Below are 20,243 nucleotides of genomic sequence, written 5' to 3'. Positions count from 1 at the left end.
TCGTTGTGTTTTGTCTTGTAAAAATTCACTTTATCATATGAAAAAGAGGGAAAAAAGAAATCCTAATGAGAAAGCTCCATAATCAACAGTTCGGTGGAGAACCAATAAAAGGAAACATTAAACAAATCTCTTGTACCATGACTAGGATTTCAATAAATTGTGCTTTCTGCAAATTTTATTTGTGTGTCCTCAGCTAAAAATACCCCTTCTTACGAAAGATTGTTTTTACATTCCAGCTGAGGAGTTTTATGAATCAATCAATGCTTTTTTTATTCTGAGGAGAGTCTTGATACATCTATGAATTGCTTTTTTCCCACCATTAGACCACAACGCCTCCATGCTTCTAATGTTAAGCTCTGATCAGGAGACACAGACAGAGGCACAGAGAGAAGCTGAGAATAACTACAATTCAGCTTCAGGCCTGGTAAAACTAAAAAAAAGTAGCTAAGTTGAGATAAAACAAATTACAAGAACAGCCGGAGGGAGAACATCACCGGTCAGGTGCCCAGGACGACGCAAATGCTGGAAATAAAGACCAGCATCCCGCCCACAGCTAATTTAACACCTGGAAACTGGACTATCAATGGATAATTTCACTGGAACTCTGCTTGTGGACTTCTTCCGTTTAATGTTATCAGTGACATTCCTGAATGACCCAATAAGAAGCAGCTGGACTTATTTCCTTGGATTTTAAGGTTTCGCCTTCACAGAAAGTGCAGCACGCAGTTTCAGCTGCGGTTGTTTTAAAGTTGGTTTGGTTTAAAAAAAAAAAAAGGCTTTACTTTTCATTTGTAGGTCTGATTTAATGAAGGGGAGTTGATGTTGAGGCATTCACCCTTTGTGTGTCATTAAAGTCACACATGTGTGTCACTCATCCACTTTGTGTCTCCTATACATATATATATATATATATATATACATGTGTATATGTATACATATATATATAATTTTAAAAAAATCAGTCATTCCTAAAATATTTGTCGTATATCTACGATGATCTCCCTTCATTGGGAGAAGGCAGGAGGAAGGCAGGAAAGGAAGGAAATTTTTCTCACAGTCTACAGCTCCCCTTCATGTTTATGAGGTTGAAATATAAACAAAGATCAACTTAACAGTGCTTTTAGCCACCATCAGTGATAATCTGTGTTTTGATCACAGGATCTTTTTCCAGGAACTAAAGTTTCTTCCTCAGTCTTCTCTAATTTCACTGCAGGACTAGAGTCTGAACGGAGATAGCATCTTTTAGATCTTCACCATCAGAGCTGCACAAGCAGCTTTGAACACATCTGACTAGTGAAGTATTGCCTGTGTTTTTTTTTACCACTCTGTCTGGTATCTAAAATTTAATTTCCACCGCACCTATGAGAAATTCAGGTCCATGTTGTGCAGCAGAAAAATAGTTGTTTCTGTTTGTAAACACGATATTCAAACCCAGCCAATCATGTCTGCTTCATCGGCTGAGACGCATCACATGCGCTGCTCTGATGATCACAACAGCAAATACAACAACTAAACAGTCATCTCTAATTCTTCTTTTGTAAATTACAAATGAAAACACCTTCAGCAGTAGAATTATACTACATTAACTTTGAATGCAGCTGAAATAAGCTCACATTTATCTGCTTTGTCCTTTGTGGAAATGCAAAGTTAGAGGTAGCAGCAGTGATACAAGAGCAGTAAATCAGACCATTAAAACATGAATCTCTTATTGTTTTAAAACGGTTATTTTCTAAGATAGAAATAAAACCACTCTTAGATATATGTAACGTAAACATACAGAGTTAAAGCTGGTAATATTGCTCAGAGACATATTACTTTACTCTGTGTGAAGTGGTTCCTCGTCCTGATAGCAGTCTATACATTCCGTAATCATGAACAATAAGAAATATAGTTCGACCCCTCAGTTTACTGTAAATCTGTAAAAACTCTGACCAATCAAAACGTTCGGGCCGAATGGAAGTTGTTCATTTCTTGTATTTTGTTCATTTCTTCTCCCGACTCCCCTCCCGCAGCGCATACCTGATAGCCACACCCTGCATATAAACAGCGTGTTAGGATGAAAATACAAAGTAGTGAAGAAGAAACTTGAAGGCCAAACATGGCTGAGAAAATGCAGGAAGGATTTCCCCGACCCGGCTCGGTTTATTTGTCTCCTCCCACTAAACAGCCGAGAAAGAGAAAATCTTTGGTGGAAAAAGCTGCGAACTAGAAAAGCACTCGGAGAGCACAAACCTCCGCTGAATGAAAAAGGCTTAGATCACGCAAGGAGCAAAACCAGAGGAGGAGGAGCCAAGTCAGGGGGAGGAGCCCAGGCAGGGGGAGGGGCCAAGACAGGGGGAGGAGCCAAGACCGGGCACCACTTTCAAATCTTGCTAACTCCCCAACATTACCTACCCCAGCTTTAATACAGCTGAGGTGCGCTTCCTAGTGCCACCCCAACACACTACGGAGGAGTGATACTTCACACTTCAGTGGACTTAAATGAGCGTAGTCCCGCCTCTACCTTTGATTTCAGTAGAAATTCAAAACACCTCGAGCTGAAATGATCCTAAAACTCCTTGGAAAAAAAACGCGCTGTTAAAGTGCTCGCTTCCTTTGTTTAAACATTTACTTTTTGGCCTGAAGACACCTGAGGACACCTCCACTGTTTAGGGAAAGTTTCTTTTATACATTAAGTCTAATATTGATGATCTCTTTCATTTTTCTCTGAAACATCCTTCTCAGATTATTGTCCATAATCGTGTCCATGATACTTCTATCTACTGTAAATGTATCACTGCGCCTCCATCCCATGTTTCCTTGTGCTGTCCTGCTAGCTAATGAAATGGTTTAGTCTTCATTTAGGCATCAATATTAGAGAACATAACTAATGATATTAGATAGCATGGAATTATTTCATTCCATCATTTAATAACTACCTTTACTAACACTAACCTATGTAGCCTGATGAACACCATCAGTTGGTCAGATTACAAAGATTTATTCAACATATTGTGTTAATTTGGAGCTTTAACGATTGATTTTAGGTCATGCGTTAATATTTTTATATTAAAATTTGGTAGACTATATTATAATGTTGAGAAAGTAGAAAAGCCTCATTTAGATACAAGATGAACAACTGTTGTGGCAGTAAAATGAGATTCATTCAGTGGTTACACTGGAAAATCTGTGCTTGAATACAACGTCAACACCATTTAAAAGATGCGTTAGTATCGATTAAAAAATAATGTCATTGATTAAATTCTTAACGATCATCAAATTATTTTGCCCCATTCCTATAAAACACATCACAACCTGGATGAGTCGGAAATTTGCCCTTTAAATTCAGACAAGACTGAGATTTTTACCTGAAAAACTGAGGATGAATTTGTTTAGCAATATAAATGTTAAACTCTCGTATGACAGCGAGAAACCTTGTGGATTTTTCTCCCTGGGATTTACCTGTTGGTTTTAAAATAAAAACAGGTTTCTAGGACCGCTTTCTTTCCTCTACTTAATACTACTAGAACAAGGGAAATCCTGTCTGAGTGATCAGGAAAACTCCTCCATGCTTTCTTACTTTAAGATTTTTGTAATGCCATGTCGTATTATTGGGCTGCGCTAAATATTCCTTGAAAAGCCTTCAGCCAGTCCAAAATGCAGCAGTGAAGGTTCTGATGAAAGCCAGGTTCAGAAACTGGATTTATCCTGTTTCAGCTTCTCCTCTATGGCTTCCTGTTAAATCCAAGTTAGTATTAAAATTCTTCTTCTCGTACCATTCCCGAGCTCCATCATATATTAAAGACCTCATAGTTTCATATTTTCCCAACAGAACAATTAAGCTGTATTCAACACCGGATCTTTTGACTGAATGTTTACTTGCAGTTTGTAGAGTCAGAACGTTTGGCTATCAGGTCGTCTCTCATGGAAAAGGCTCCCAGTTTGGGTTCTGGAGGTGGACTCCCTCTCTACCGTTAAGATCAGGCTTAAAACTTTGTAATAAATCTTATAGTTCAACAATTACAGACATGGTGACGAGTGGCTGTCTGAGAGAGTCTGCAACTACAGCCACCAAACGGTGCCAAAACGTGAAATCCCTGCCAGAGGTGGTGCTGCACCAACGCCTGCTGAAGGAGAACACGTGACAAACAACGAAGAAGAAAACAGGACAACTTCAGTCGACTACATTACAGCAAAGCAAAGAGCCGCATCAGATCCTAGTTGTCTTTGGTTGATCAGATTTCTACCAGAACGTTCTACTTCTTGCACATCTGACATTTCTCCTGGTCACACCCACCTATGGTCCCACACGTGTGCGTACTTTGGTTGTGTTTGCCCACAATGCAATGCACTGAACCCACAAATCACTTTACTCTGCAGTCTGCTTCCTTTATTTGGTAAAAAACTCTCAGGTGTCGACTGTGGATTGCGTCTATAGGTGAACCAAGACTGTTTCTTTGGTTTGTGCGAATGGAGCAGATTCTCCCAGGAAACTGTCTCAGATTCGAGTCAGAAATTCTGGTGTGAATACACCCTTAAGCTTGTTCCATACGCCACGAGAAACACATCTCCACCTCACATGTCCGACCAATCACATGATACTTCTCGGAGCCCAGCAAGAAAAAAGTTCTGCCGGCCCGATGTGTCGAGAACTGTCTTCAAACGTGTCCGCGAGAGCAAAATGACGGCATTTTCTTCTGGAGAAAAAAGTTCTCGCTTCTCGTGGAGGATGGAACAAGCTTTATGGGATCGACACACGGGATGCGGCACCACTCCTTCTCCATTCATTTCTTATGGAACTCATGGTGAAAATCGATGTCCATCCTCCAGCGAAGCAACAGGTGAGGTCGTTGATGTAAACAGGCACAGTGCCATGAGATGACTTTACAATCGCTGCAGTTCAAATAACACTAAGCTGAATAGTTTCTATTATGTAAACTCCTCACTGCACTAAGATGCATGTTTACCATCGGTGAGCTCAGGTTTGGTTGCTTTATTCTTCTGGGAAACAGTTTCTAAGTCCAGTCAGTCACATCTGATGAGAGGTGAAACACTGTCAACAACCAAGTCCAGCTGACATCCTTCTAAACATGTAAGATTTCATGGCCTGTATTACTGAGAAACCACAGACAAAAGACAGTTTTCTCATTCAGGATAAGCAGTACTGCCAAACTACTGGACTCATTCATAAGTTCAGAAGCAAAAGAAGCTACTCCCAAAGCTTCTGCTTCACATTAATGATAATCTGTCAGACATTATGAATACATTGTCTAAACCATGGACCCTGTTCAGCGTCACAAAGCTGGGACCTATCCCAGCACATAACTAGCATATCAAAGACCCGGGGAAATATTCAGAAAAACAAATGCCAGGTAATAAACAACAAGGAAAGCAGAACACTTCTTCTCAGGTTGGTTTTGTTCCTCTGGTTTCCAATGTGGTTTCATCACAATCACTTCTCAATAGAAATATTTCACAACTCCAAGCAAACAAACCACACAGGAAGTATGGTCTGCAAGGTTCAGTTGTAGGATGTATAAATGTGTGACTCTATGAGAAACAATGTGAGTATAATTGAATATTTTCATTCTTAACTTTGGCTCCTAAATAATTAATCAAATTTCAAAATTTGGATTTAAAATCATAAAGATTTGGTGCTGAAACCCATTTTAAATAATAAACAAAACAGCAACAATTCTATTTTAGATTCTCTGCAGCAGCCAAATGTGTATCATTTTTTAAAAAGCAACTTGAATCGGCTCCTTTCTTGTAATAAAAAACTGCTAGTGACTTAAATTTGAGAAAATAAAGCAGATAATTCAATCACCACACCAGTCGGTCCAGCGACTTTAACAGCTGCCTAACCAGATTTTCAGACAGATAAAGTGCATCTCTTCCACATCTGTGACTTATAAATAATCATTTAACAAACCATCAGTGTCTTGTGATCACCCTTTCTCTTAAGCTTCAGTCACTAAAATAAATCAATTTCAGATTTCCACATCGAAGTCAACAAATTCCTCGCTTCTTTGTGGGGAAAATCTAAAAGTTGGAAAGTAATCATTCAAAGCTCCAGATGTCTCCTCACCTGGGTAGAGCTGGTAGGAGCCTGTGTGATGCCAACGAGGCAGGTAACGAATCCTAAGGGGTAACCAAGCCCCCCCATCCATAATCACCCTGTCAGGCCTCCTCACAAGCGCACCGGGCCGAACAGACGGTCCAATAAAGGGCACATACGTGCACACACAGCTGACATCACGGGGAGGAGGATTAAAAAATGGAAGGTATTAGTAGAGAGAGAGGTGGCGAGCAACCTGGATGACAACCTGAGAAACCAGAGAGAGAGTCAGGTCACAGCATGCGCACGCACCTGCATGCACATTCACACTCCTGTGTGAGCCTCCAGCTGGGTAAGTGATACAAGCACACACAGGCCTAAAGATGATGAATAATTCAGAGGTGAGGAAAGGGGGAACTGAAAACACTAAAGCACACACACACACCTCAAGCTGATATGCGTATAACCTACAGTATTGATGAGGTGCTTGTTAAAGGAAGGCTACTACGGAGGCTAATGAAGCCTGCAGACCCCGCTCAACCACACATGTTGGCTGTGCCGCGCACCACCCGCTGTTGTTTTGACTCTTCTCAGACATCAAAGCAGAGGAAGAATTTTGAGACTGGTGCAGTAAACCTTTTTCACGGCAGCCATCTTTCCTTGTCACAGGAAGAAAAACGTGTAACTCCTACCGTTAAAACGCAGCATTTCCTTTAAATAAGCTAACTTAACAACAGGGCTGCTCACTGTCATGACTTAAGCTAAGTCATATTTTTATTTACATCACAGTCCCAGATCAGAGTTCAGATTTGATGTCTTCAGACAGAACTACAAGTGTCTAGCATCTGGAGATGCATCACTTGCTGACAACCCGAGCTGATTCTTCTTAGTAAATGAGAAAAGCCGGACTTTCTTTAAATGGCATATCCTGCAGCCAATCATGAGGAAAGACTAAGATCAAACCATCACGTAAAAGAAAGAAGGAGAGCAGACCATCAGAAGATCGGCATTTTAATACAGGCCAGGTTCATAAAGTAACACAGAGAAGGGAAGCCAGATTTAAATGGAAATTTTCTGGAAAAACTGGAGAATTTTGAGAATCTAACTGGGTTTACACCAGTGTGGTGTCTGCGTAAAGGTGATAATGGCGTCATCCCCATATGCTCTGCGTGGATCTCTTCCTGACCTCGCAGCATGGCGATTAGCAGTACGTCCTTGTGGTTGGCCAGTTTGCGATTATGTGATACGTGATTCCAGATTTCTGGAGCTTCTCATTGAGATTTTGCGGCAAACAGAAGAAAAACTGCAACATGATGGCATTATCATGCAATTTAGTGTTAATTTAGTGTCACTGGTGTTTGCTACACCAGCTGTACCGCACGCGAATCCAGCTTAAAGTCATTTTTGTTTAATACTGAGGGAGAACGTGGAAGAAAATATGCTAAACATATTTCAGTTTTTAAAAAGATCATGTAAAAACTAGCACACTGATTGACATTAGTGTGTATTTTGTAGACATGTGCAGAGCTTGTCTGAGGCAGGTGTGTTCCTGCAGGGACACTTGGAAAACCTGCAGGGACAGCAGCTTGAGGACCAGGAATGAGGATCCCTGCCGAACAGTCTCCTTCAGGAAGACAGTGAAATTCCTGTCTTACAGCAGGTTTTTCAGGCTCTGACGCAACAAACAGCCCACACACAGTTCACCACCTCCTTATTTTATTACACCGTGATGCTGGATTTAATTGGACAAAAACTGTAACTTTTGTCTGAACAAAGTATTTTCCCAAAAGTCTTGGGGATCATTGATATGTTTTGTGGAAAACGTGGGACATTTATGTTCATCTTGCTCAGCATTTGTTTTTGTCTCGGACCCTCGAGCTAAGGCCCACAGTTCTTTTCATTTTCAAGTGTTTGGAATGAGCTGTAACTTTAGTCAGGCGACCATTCCTGGGAAGGTTCACCACTGTTCCACCATGGTTCCAACAGTTCAGCCTGATAAATCTCTTTGTTCCTCATTTGTTCCTGATTTTCTCTGGATGGCAGCATGATGTCTGGCTGTCTGTCAGGGTATCTCACAAAACCAAGACATTTTTCTCTCCGATTTGGCCTGTCAGCTACACAAAAGACAAAACGCAGATTTATGCAATTAAATACGATTCTTTTAAAAACCTTTGAATGAAGACTTGCGAACCCTCTGTTTTCACATCTGCATGTGGACATATATAACCAGAGTTTTAGGTTTTGAAACGTCACCGTCTGCGACAGAAAATACTAAGACGTCACATGTGCGACCTTCGTTTACAACAGCATGGACGTCCTCAAAACTATGTTATCTGTTGTCCAGGCGCTTTGTGTTACATAACACTCCACATAAACGATCAACGGCGATGAGAACAGTTATTTCCCGCCACCTAACCATGTCACGTTAGAGGGATGTTTCAGGTTTTGTGGAAGCAACATGATATGGTTATTCTGATTGGATAGGATTAGAGGCGCTACTGCAGGTTGGATATGTTGATGAATGTGCTTAACAACGGGGTTATGAGGATATGTGAGGATGGATGGGGTGGACAATGCCTTAGTCTACTACATTTTGTCAGGAAGGTCCTATTTAAGGGATTTCTTGACTGAGAAGAGGCGCGGCAGGAATCAGTGGCTCCAGACACGGAACTCAGATTTTCAAACATGTGATGTTTCAACATCACAACCAGGGCCATGTAGATAAGCATGATAACAATGACAAACACACTAAACAAACTAAGAAATCTGGAATTGGGCAAACACTTTTTTACACCACCATACTGCTAGCAGAGCAGTTACAGTGCTGCTGGTTTATCATGGCAACGATCGGCGACTGAAGGGAGGAAAAAACTGAGCAGAAAAGAGTCACCTCAGCTTGGCAACGTGACCATATCCTTAACACGATACTTGTTTGTTAATTATTACATCATTAACTTTTCTCAAAAATGCAACCATACAAACTTGTGTAACACACTGGATATGTTGTTAAAAAGTGTTATTAGTAGTATTTGTATTTTATACCTAAAACCATTAAGAGGGGCATTTTTACAAAACTATACAAGACCTGGGTGACAGAATAGGAGGGAGGAGCGGGTGAGGAGGAATCTTAACAGGATGAAGGAGGAATCAGTTGGATGGCATGTTATTTTTACCAAAGGTTACAGAGGAGTACTACACCCGAACCAGAACAAGAAGATGGCTGTGTTCGATAAAATACTAGAAAGTACTGGTCGTGGCCGCTGTGAATGCATGGGTTGTGTACTGCAGCACACAGACACAAATATTCCCTAGCAGGATTTCATCCTGGAGCTCTGCAAGCTGCTGTTAAATGAGCACATTTCAAGGCCATCCAAAAAACTTGCAGGTTGCACAATGCATCTGTGGCGTGAAAAAGTGCAAAACAAAACAAATCAAGCAAAAAATGCGTCAACCTGCAATGTGTAGACAGTGCAGAAGACAGATTCACTCATTGTGAATAATGTGTGAAGAAAATAACAGAGTATGAAGCCAGTTTCAAGTCTGAATGCATATATTTAGAGTATATAAGGGTTAAAAATGTGCCCTGTCTGTGGTTCCAGGGGTGTTAATCACAAAAGCCACTACATTGCACAGGCAACCAGCCAAACTTTCACTTAAAATCACAAAAAAAATCTCTGCAGGAGAGCTACAGTGTGAAAAAATGGGCATAAACGCTGCTATATTTGCATTGACTGTACATTTCTACAACAACGCTTACAGAGCCTTTTGTCTTGTTTCTCACCCAGTACTCATCCAGGAAACTGAGGTGCTAAAAACACCATGAGAAGATCTGTTGTTCAGACCACCTCAAGACAAAACACTGAAACAAAAGTACTCAAAAATATACATAAATAGCAACAGGCCCTTTTTTTTGCACTTTTCATCTAAATCCCAGCTCATTCCCAAAGGGCTGTTTCACAAAAACATTTTAAAGATGTAGAGAAAGAGAAAAGAAAAAGGGCCAAGCATTTATCAACACATTATAGTTAATATGCACATAAAGCCAGTACTTAATGTTGCAGCTTGCAAATTGCAGAACAACAGGCGCAGGTTGCTGAGCTGGTTCAACCAGCCTAACTGTGCGCTGTCCATTTCTGAAGATACTAGAAACTGTGAAGTATAAATGAGGATATTAAATAGGCCAAACATGGAGGGAACTCATCTTACATGAAGTTCACAAACTGAAGAGAAAAAAAGGTATTGATGATAATCACAGTGTTGATGTTATAAAGACATTTCTACTCACCTCCATCAGAGACCGCAGCAGACTGTAAGAAAAAACAGAGAGACATGGATTAAGATTTTCTCTCTCTCTGTGATGACACACATTCAGTCTATAAAGGCCGCAGGCAGCTGTCTGGGCTTGCTCTTAGCCACACGGAGACACAGACAGACCGTTCTTAGGTCTGGCCCTTTTACCATGCTCACTGCCATATCTCAACAGGTCGGCGCCCACAGTCATTGTCTTCTGTGTGGGTGGACTCCTCGGTGAACTGGCTGTGCTTGCTCTACAAGGAAGCTTCCTCACTGAGGTGGGGCTTAAAGCAAATCTATGCCTGAAAATGTGAGGAAACAGACCTGCCCCCAATTTCACAGAGAACTGTGATGTTTACTTGTTTATCTCACACTGCAGTTCCAATCTCATTCTATTTACACACACAGCGCAAAATCACAAGAAAATCTCAAATACACAGAAAGAAAAACAACATATTTCTTAGAAGGAAACACATGGAAACCGAAAAGTCACCAATTACAGAAAGAGGGGAACAAACTACCACGGGTCTCGTCTTCACTCAAGCTTCACAAACATTCAGGCACAAAACTGGCTTCTTACTAAAGTCAAAGCACAAAACACAAACTCAAACCAGACAACAGGAACAAGACACACACACACACACACACACACACACACACACACACACACACACACAGGGCAATGATTTTTATCCCAGACGTGCTGAGCTGGGATGAGATCATTCAACACAGACATCAGAAATGTAGCTAACTCTGGAACAATGAAACCCTGTGTGACTCAGGCTAAAGTAAATGATAGGAGACGGGGTGAATAAAGGAAGAAAAAAGTTAGAGACAGAAGGAAAGTCAGAAAGACGCGGAGCAGCAGCCAATAACAGGGTTATCTGCCAATAAGATTATGAGAAGAAGAAGACAACAATGAAAGGAAAATAACAGAAAATACCAAACTATTACAAGCCTCTGGATGAAAGCACTGAGCAGCATGGGTAATCTGGAGCCCCTTTCAAACATCATTTCCTTCTGCCGCAGCGATGAACCTCCATTTTGACAAGTTTTAATGACCTCGTCATTACTCAGAAGAAATCCATAGGTGCTGCATGAATCCTGTAGACTCTTCTCAGCTTTCACCAAACATTTGCATGTTGATGACATTCCTGGGCAGCAAAAATAGGAACCAAGCAGGCGTTCTGCTTCCGGCTCGGCCGCTACAGATGGCTTTATATGTCCAAAAACAAAAATAAAACATTCATGCTGTGCCGTTGGACGCACCAATTGGCAAACTAATGATGAGATTTTACTTTCCAGACCGCCTGCTGACCCCGAAGGCCAAGCTAAATGTGTTTCGGCCATCAAACAAGAGCACTGAAAGCCGTTGGGACCCCTCAGCTGTGCACTTTGATGGTGGTAAGTTTCTTGTTAAAGCAAACAGTTGTTAAGTATCTTCCAGCGTAAATGTGCCCGCAGTGAAGTAGGTAGGGTATCTGACCAACCCAAACTTTTCTGCAGTGTAAATGTACACCAGGTATCTCTCAGGCGTCAGTTTTTGTTTGTAAACTAGGATTTGAGAGAATCACACAGCGCCAACAAATGCAAAAATTTTAAATTATGGCTGTAAGTGCAGTAAAATATGCCAGCTCCCCGTCCCAACAATGGACTCCAACACAACTAACTTATTTTATCACCTGTGCAAGAATCAGGGCAAAGACTACAGAGAGTCAACGAGCAAAAGCAGCGTGGAGTTGTGGCGAGTGAGCTCATATTAAACTCCAGACGCCAACGCTGAAACAGGCTTTTGCAGCTGTGGAACGCCACACGGCCATAGTGTGGAAGGACATAAATAATGTTGTTGTGAAGCCCATCGGACAAAAACCGATGATGACTAATTGGGAAAAAAAATGATATTGTTATGCATGTTGTTATGAGGAGATAAACTGAGTCATGTCAGGATGTGAGATTTTGGTCATGTAGCCCAGCCCTGATGCTTGTGGATTGAACATGAATCAAATTGAAACTGACAAACAACAGCTTCTCATGTCGGTTTCCACAGCTGGGAAGTGCACTGTAAATTTCATTTATACTGTAAGAAACAACAACCAGGCCTTAATTTCAACTGTGCTGGAACCATGAAAGTTCATGCCAATAAAGTCTAATGAAATCTGTTTAAAACTGTCCATGTTTTGTCTAATTGTTACCAAAACCTGACTTGTCAGTCATCAACTTCCAGAACCAATTCTCAAGCTCTTTATGGAGTAATTCTGTCTGCTTTGGTTCTGGTTAAACTGATGGGAATGCCAGCCAATACATTAGGAAGCACAAAGGTCTGAAACTCCAGAATGGAGCCAGAGAGCCGGAGAACTGTGTGTGAATTGTGTGTCCATTTTTCTTCTTCTACTCTGTTGTTTCCGGTGCTTTGCATCTGTGTATGCTGCTTCACGTCTTCCTCTCAGTTTTTGACGTATTTCTGTGGGAGTATTGCGGTCCACTTGCAGCCCTGACAGGATTACCTACAACATTTTCTTTCTCAAGTGAGTTTAAAAAATTCTGTTTTCAGGCTCTCAAAATACCAGTTCCATGTGGACGAAACATCCATCCATCCATTTTGTTAACCCCTTAGTCTGATTTAGGATCGCAGGAAGCTGGAGTCCATCTCAGCAATCATTGGGTACACCCAGGACAGGTCACCAGTATGTCACAAGACTACGGACGAAACATACAAACAATAAGAATGTTTTAGTAGATTCACCTAAATCACCTTTGAAATCTGGTCTCCATGTGACTAAATCTTAAAACGGCCCCGTTTTGTTTCCCGTTTTACAATCCACAAGCTTCTTTCCTGAACTGATGACACATAGCCCCATCTTGTCTTATTTCTTCTTCTCTGTTATTGGTGGATTTCTGTGATAGTATCATAGCCCCGCTTCCCAAGTGTCCCTGGACGAGTGGGGGTTGGCACCAGTGGGTGAAAGAGCAGTGATGTGTCACTGCAGATAACTGCAGCACAACAGTCGGGCAGAAAGTGTTTCTATATAAGTTAGTCTACAGGATGAAGGCCTCCATGTGTTTAAGATGTCTCTACGTCCAGCAGGGTGCATTCTTATCCTTTTCTAGGCATGTGTGTGTTAAGCTCTTATCCACATTCATTTTTACTGTGATCATTTCCAGACGTACAATGTGGTAGAAAGGTTCGGCTCCTGGTTGAGGCCCCACGTCCCCTCTGCTCTATTTTCTTCCCTTAATTCCTCTTTACTCTCTTCTTCCTTTTTCTGTTCTTTCCCCAATTCCATCTGTCTCTCATTCCCACATCTTTGCTTTCTTTCCCTTCTCACTCTCTCTTTCTCTCCCTTAATCATTCCAGTGGTGTTTCCCTTCTCTCTTGGCAGGTCCTGGTCATTCCTGAGAGCCCAAAGAGAATAACTGGGGTTTTCCAGACATTCCCTCCCCAAATTCCTCTTCCTATAAAATGGTTTCCACAGCGATGCATACAGCTCGGAAAGCATCTTGCCCGACAAAAAGACAATGTTACATACGTCTCCCAAAAAACTATCATTTATAAATGTGCTCCAGATTAGTTTCTAACTTATTTAAAATCCAGTGTCACTTATAGAACAGATTTTCCACAAAGTCACAGCCAAACGGTGGTCAAATGCCAGCTTTTATGTGCCATTCATCACAACGTATTCAGTGATCAAAATCAACAGAAAACTCATCTGCAGAGGACTTGGTTGAAAAACTGCATATATATGTATATATATATGTATATATATATATAGATATATATATATATATATATATATATATATATATATATATATATATATATATATATATATATATATAGATATATATAGATATATATATAGATAGATAGATAGATAGATAGATAGATGTATCAGACAACTAAAACAATGAAAGGATTATCATTTCTATAATAAAAGTCTTAAGTAATTATTCATTCATTCATTAATTGATCATACAGACAGTGTGAGAAATGGATTTCTAAGTCTTGAGTACTGAATAGTGCTGCAGTGTGCCGCGTGCCCTCCAGAGTCACACAGTGAGCTCACATTGCTGTGACACCTACTTAAACAGAAGATAAGATGACTGAATCACATGGCAGAACAACACTCTCTGGAAATGCACCCGTGTCAGAATCAAACATCCAGGGACTTTTTTTTATTTTACCCAAACCTCATTATCAGCTTCTGTAAAATGACAGAATAATCTGCTTTACTTTCACATGTAATCAGTCAGTCACCAGCTGGATTATGTGCAACTTAAAATGCCATTTCTGTGTATGCAAGTTGAAGCGTGTTTGTTCTCATGTATCCTCTTGTTTTCAGCTATAATGATACCTTTCAGCTGCATGCCTGACCTGTTGATGTTGAATCTGTGTGTGTGGGGAGTGGTTGGTCAACATGTGTACAGGTCCCAGTTCTTTATTAGCTGTGATCAGGGAGGAAGGAGGTGCTTACGTCATCAGTTATGAAGCCTGTATGTCGGGTCCGAGGTATGACCAAACACAGGCTACAATTTACAACCGTTAATCTGACAGTTATCATAATATTAATACTTTGAAGCCATAAAAGTCTCTAAACAATCTCAAGTTTTCCAGAGGATGCCCTGTATATGTGCATGTGTTTAGGTGGTTGTGGAAAAAAGGCACGTCTCCTTTGTGGGATGAGACAGAGAGCGGGCTCCAACACTTAGCAGTACGAACAAAAAGGTCTATCAGTTGGAAAAACTAAGGATAACTTATGCAGGTACACACAAAGACAACACTGTTTGTACCACAGGAACCTATTCCTGGCAACATCACCTCACTAACAGCCACCACTGGAAAGGAATGACACAAAGTGAGAGAGGAGTGAAATAAGGTGAAATATCAACACACCTGTAAACACTCGTATCACCAGGGGTAGACCACACCTTTAACGGAACAAATGGCCAACGCACGCACACACATTAACCTTAAAAGGTGAGTCAAAATTCACAACTACATGCACGCAAGCACACAAAGAAACACACACTTCCAGCTGACGAGGAAGCTGTTGGACCAACAGGCTGAGTGTGCGTGTGTGTGTGCTTGTGTGTTTACTTTTGAATATGAGGTGAATAGTGGCTGCCATTGAGCGGGCTGGAGCTGTCCTGCCAGGACTGAACCGCTTAGCATTAGCGTGGCTCAACTCAGAGGAAACCAAGAGATGGAAACCCTGATTTCATTCTCACCACTAAAAAGTCAAATTAGATGTGTGTATGTGTGAGGTTGCTATACACGACATGCAGCAACACTATGTTGAACATCTTAGAACTTTCTGGGGAACAAAAGGTTCAACAGTTTTCCCAAATAAATGATAAAAACAGCGTTGATGTGAAAATCTCTGCAGAGATCTGGGATGAATCCTGAAAAGAATCAATATTAACCCCGACTGACAGGGAGGAAAGCAGATAATGTTTTCTCCCCTACAAAACAGCCACACAGGAGATGTGAATTAGAGACTGAGCTGCTGATAAATGTGTGTTTTACTTGGCTTGTTGCCTGAAACACGGCCACTGTCACAAAGTTGCAAACTAGACGAAAAGCAAAGGCATCTGATGGACTCGCTGCACCTAAACACTCAATCTGAATGACTCATCCCACTTCTACTTTGTATTAAAGCTTTCTTTTCCCACTTCTTTCCCACAAACAAAGATATATACACACAAGGAGAACATCTGAGGTAAAATGTCCAAACCAGAGGCAAGAAAAAGAAGACGTGTCTTCATATTCCTCATTCCTCTGCCTTTTCTGCACCTCCATCCCTCTTCCTCTCCTGCTCTGGTATAAAATACATCTGGCTTTGAGAGGAAGAAAAACAGCCTGGAGCTGACTTAAGAGTCCTGTTAGTGTTTCTTTCTTTCTGTCTCACTTTACCAAAAACACAACATCCCTTCTCTCTTGAAAACAGACAAACCTTCTGCATTCGTCTTTTCCCACAGCCCCAAACGGATTACTTGGTCTCTCTCCATCTCCCCATCCCCTTTGTTTCCCTCTTCAAAGGTATGAAGCAAAGGAATCCCATTTCACTCTTTCTGAGAGCAAAAGACGGCTTCTGTCCATCTGTCCCTGCCGTTCTTCCTTCCAGTGAGCAGAGCAACCAACAGCAAGCGTTAACTTCTATTCTCACTTCTGCTTTTCTGACACTTCAGTCCTTTTTCTGACTTTCTCTTTAACTCTACAAGATACAAACTAAAGTCCGGCTAAAAATAAGCGACAGCCTCACAGTTAGAAGTGGATCAGGTGAGTTACTACTGTTTGTTTGTTTTAACGTTTCAGTCCAGCAGTAGGCGAGTTTCTCTTCTCCTGTCTAGAAATGAATACATAAAACATTTTCTCTCTATGAATACCACATATTACATGTGTGTTTTATGTGTGTGTGTTTACTACTCACTGTATTGAAGTTCCAGACTCGCTTGAAGGAGAGCCTCTTCCTCAGGCTCATCCTGCTCTCCTTCCAAAGAGGAGGAAACCTTCTGGCTGCTTAATCTACATCTCTGAGGCACAAACACACTCATGCATGTGTGTGCTGACACAGATGGAGCTTCTTCAGGAGCTTACTAAAGCAGGAAAGTCATGCAGACATGGAACCATGTCTCAGTATGTCTGAGGCACACACACACACACACACACACACACACACACACACACAAAACTCCACTCAGATCCAGCTTAAACTTTTCTCTGAAGTTGTATTAAGTAAGCGTACCTCACTGATATGTCATCTTACTACACTCTATACACACTCCTCCACACACACTCAGCTGACAGGCTGACGAGGAAGTTCCATTCTCTCGCAGGCAAACGCACCGACACACTCACACATATCCCTGTTTCCATAGTGACACGCCCCCATCAGGCAGCAGTTACCAAGAAGGGGAGGGAACAAAGGTCAGTCTGCCAATCAAGCTGCAGCACAGCCCTCACCTCTCCGCCCTCCTGCAACTCTTCCCTCTTCAAAATCCCAGTGAGATGATCCCAGCGAGATGATCCCAGCGAGATGATCCCAGTTAGATGATCCCAGCGAGATGATCCCAGTTAGATGATCCCAGCGAGATGATCCCAGTTAGATGATCCCAGTTAGATGATCCCAGCGAGATGATCCCAGTTAGATGATCCCAGTGAGATGATCCCAGTGAGATGATCCCAGCGAGATGATCCCAGCGAGATGATCCCAGTTAGATGATCCCAGCGAGATGATCCCAGCGAGATGATCCCAGTGAGATGATCCCAGTTAGATGATCCCAGTGAGATGATCCCAGTGAGATGATCCCAGTTAGATGATCCCAGTTAGATGATCCCAGTGAGATGATCCCAGTGAGATGATCCCAGTGAGATGATCCCAGTTAGATGATCCCAGCGAGATGATCCCAGTTAGATGATCCCAGTGAGATGATCCCAGCGAGATGATCCCAGTGAGATGATCCCAGTGAGATGATCCCAGTGAGATGATCCCAGCGAGATGATCCCAGTGAGATGATCCCAGTGAGATGATCCCAGTGAGATGATCCCAGTTAGATGATCCCAGTGAGATGATCCCAGCGAGATGATCCCAGTGAGATGATCCCAGTTAGATGATCCCAGCGAGATGATCCCAGTTAGATGATCCCAGTGAGATGATCCCAGTGAGATGATCCCAGCGAGATGATCCCAGTGAGATGATCCCAGTGAGATGATCCCAGTTAGATGATCCCAGTGAGATGATCCCAGTTAGATGATCCCAGTTAGATGATCCCAGCGAGATGATCCCAGTTAGATGATCCCAGTGAGATGATCCCAGTTAGATGATCCCAGTGAGATGATCCCAGTGAGATGATCCCAGCGAGATGATCCCAGTTAGATGATCCCAGTGAGATGATCCCAGTTAGATGATCCCAGTTAGATGATCCCAGCGAGATGATCCCAGTTAGATGATCCCAGTTAGATGATCCCAGCGAGATGATCCCAGTTAGATGATCCCAGTGAGATGATCCCAGTTAGATGATCCCAGTTAGATGATCCCAGTTAGTTGGGCTTCGCTCCTCTCATGTTCAGCTACCTGCTGCAGGTTTGAGCTCATCAGGAAACTTAAATCATCTCACTTGTGTCACTACGGGCAACAAGGAGGGGAAGAGACCATATAAGGGTTTCATGGAAATGAATTGAGGTTTGTTAAAAAGGTCACCAGAAGCAAACAAAGACACTTCACAGGACACAGTGGAAAACTTCAGCACATGCACAAAGACTGCATTTGAATGTGTGCACATGACCTTAAGTCTACACCGACTTCCCCCCCCTAATTTCCTGTTTTGCTACAAAATAATAATAATATTACACCTTCCAAAACCCTTCTCGTACAGTGTCTCCGCTGGCTGTGATAACTCAACCACGATGAAATGACAGTGGCTCTGAAACCTGCTGGGAGTCCAGCGGATGGTCTTCAGCTCAAAGCCTCCTCTGTGCAAGAAGCATGTGTGTGTTTTTGTTTGCGGTAGTTTGTCTGCAGATAAACTAAGATGGGTAGAATTCAGTGTGTGGCTGGGACTACGTACTCAGTTGAAAAGTAACTAATTACTTTTACTCATGTTACAGTAATGGAGTAGTTTTTGTGAGTAATTTGTAATAGTTTTAAATAGTTTTTTAATGGGTCATTTTACTTTTACTCAAGTACATTTTGATCACAGTATTTTTACTTCGCTACACTGGAAACCTCTCCGTTACGGAGTAAAGAACGAATTGCAGGGAAAACCCATCAGCCTGAACCGGCTTTATACCGAATGTCACGGATCTCTGCTGCGGATCTACTTCAGTCACGTCCAACGCCTGCTGAAAGGAAGACGCGTGTGCATGCACGGGTTTGTGCGGGTGGAAATCTCACTGATGAACTATTCTAAAGTTTATTAAAAACAGTGTTGGATTGGACTTTCATTGACATCAGGTAATAGAAAGTAACCAGGTAACTTTTACTCAAAGCAAACTTTAAATTTAGTACTTTTAACTTGAGTAGAGTTTTAGATGGGTACTTTTACTTGTTATAAAGTAGAGTTTAAGCAAAGTAAAGATACTTACAGGTACTTTTCCACCCTTGCATATGCTGTCTGCTATCTCTTTATCTTTTTGTCAGTACTTCTACCCATCTGTACTCTCTGAGCTGGGCTTTGTGGCTGGACTGTGACGAGGTGGGGAACACACACTCATTTCGAACACACACTATGGCAGAATCAGCAAAGAAACCCGAGAGGATGCTAACAGAGGAACGGAGGAAAGGAAAGAGAAAAAGAAATAAGAAAAGAGTCAATGTCAGACTGGCTTTTATTGGGTGGAGAGAGTTCAGGGTAGAGAAAGGATGCAAAATAAATACTAAATTATCCATTGTTATTTGGGGGGGGGCGTCACTGTAAAACTCAGCAGCATTGCTTCAAACAGTCCAATCAGTGGAAAAGCTTCATGGTTAGCTTGAGATGAAAGGTGGCGAAGTGGTTAGCTCTGCTGCTTCACCAAATGAAAATATAAAGTCAGTCTGCATAGCTATTGGTCTCTGTGTTTGCCTTGTGAATGAGTGACAACCTGTGCACGTCATACTCTGCTTCATTATATTTATTATGAAGCAACTCCAGCTCCAGTGTACAATAAGAAAGCAGTTCTGGAAAAAGGAATCCAGATGGTGGCAACAAAAGATTAAAAACAAAGAAGAATCAAGTGCTTCTGAAAAAATTGACCTGTGTTTATTACTAGTTATATCACTGTGTAAAAAATGTTCTCAGTTCTAGTGGTGCTGATGAGGACATTTTTTTTGTCTTCTCTTCAGCACAACAAGCATCATTTGAGACCAGAGCACTCCAAATGCTGTGCCATATTGTTCCTAAAGTTAATGTTAACCTTCCACGTCTCTGTATCATA

The 20,243-nt window shown here is 41.7% G+C and overlaps 1 protein-coding gene across 2 annotated transcripts in view; it reads right to left on the bottom strand.

Annotated features, from left to right (window-relative positions):
• Nucleotides 1–20,243, bottom strand: part of rgs12b (regulator of G protein signaling 12b) — a 55,936-nt gene that overhangs the window by 11,784 nt on the left and 23,909 nt on the right. For both annotated transcript variants that reach the window (XM_079264305.1, XM_079264304.1), the window contains exon 6: nucleotides 10,323–10,344. In XM_079264305.1, coding sequence (XP_079120431.1) covers nucleotides 10,323–10,344 — 22 coding nt within the window. The remainder of the gene's footprint in view (nucleotides 1–10,322; nucleotides 10,345–20,243) is intronic.

The sequence above is a fragment of the Telmatherina bonti genome (assembly GCF_933228915.1).
Source record: "Telmatherina bonti genome assembly, chromosome: 3".
Taxonomy (NCBI): Eukaryota; Metazoa; Chordata; class Actinopteri; order Atheriniformes; family Telmatherinidae; genus Telmatherina; species Telmatherina bonti.
This window is presented reverse-complemented; position numbering and strand designations above follow the sequence as displayed.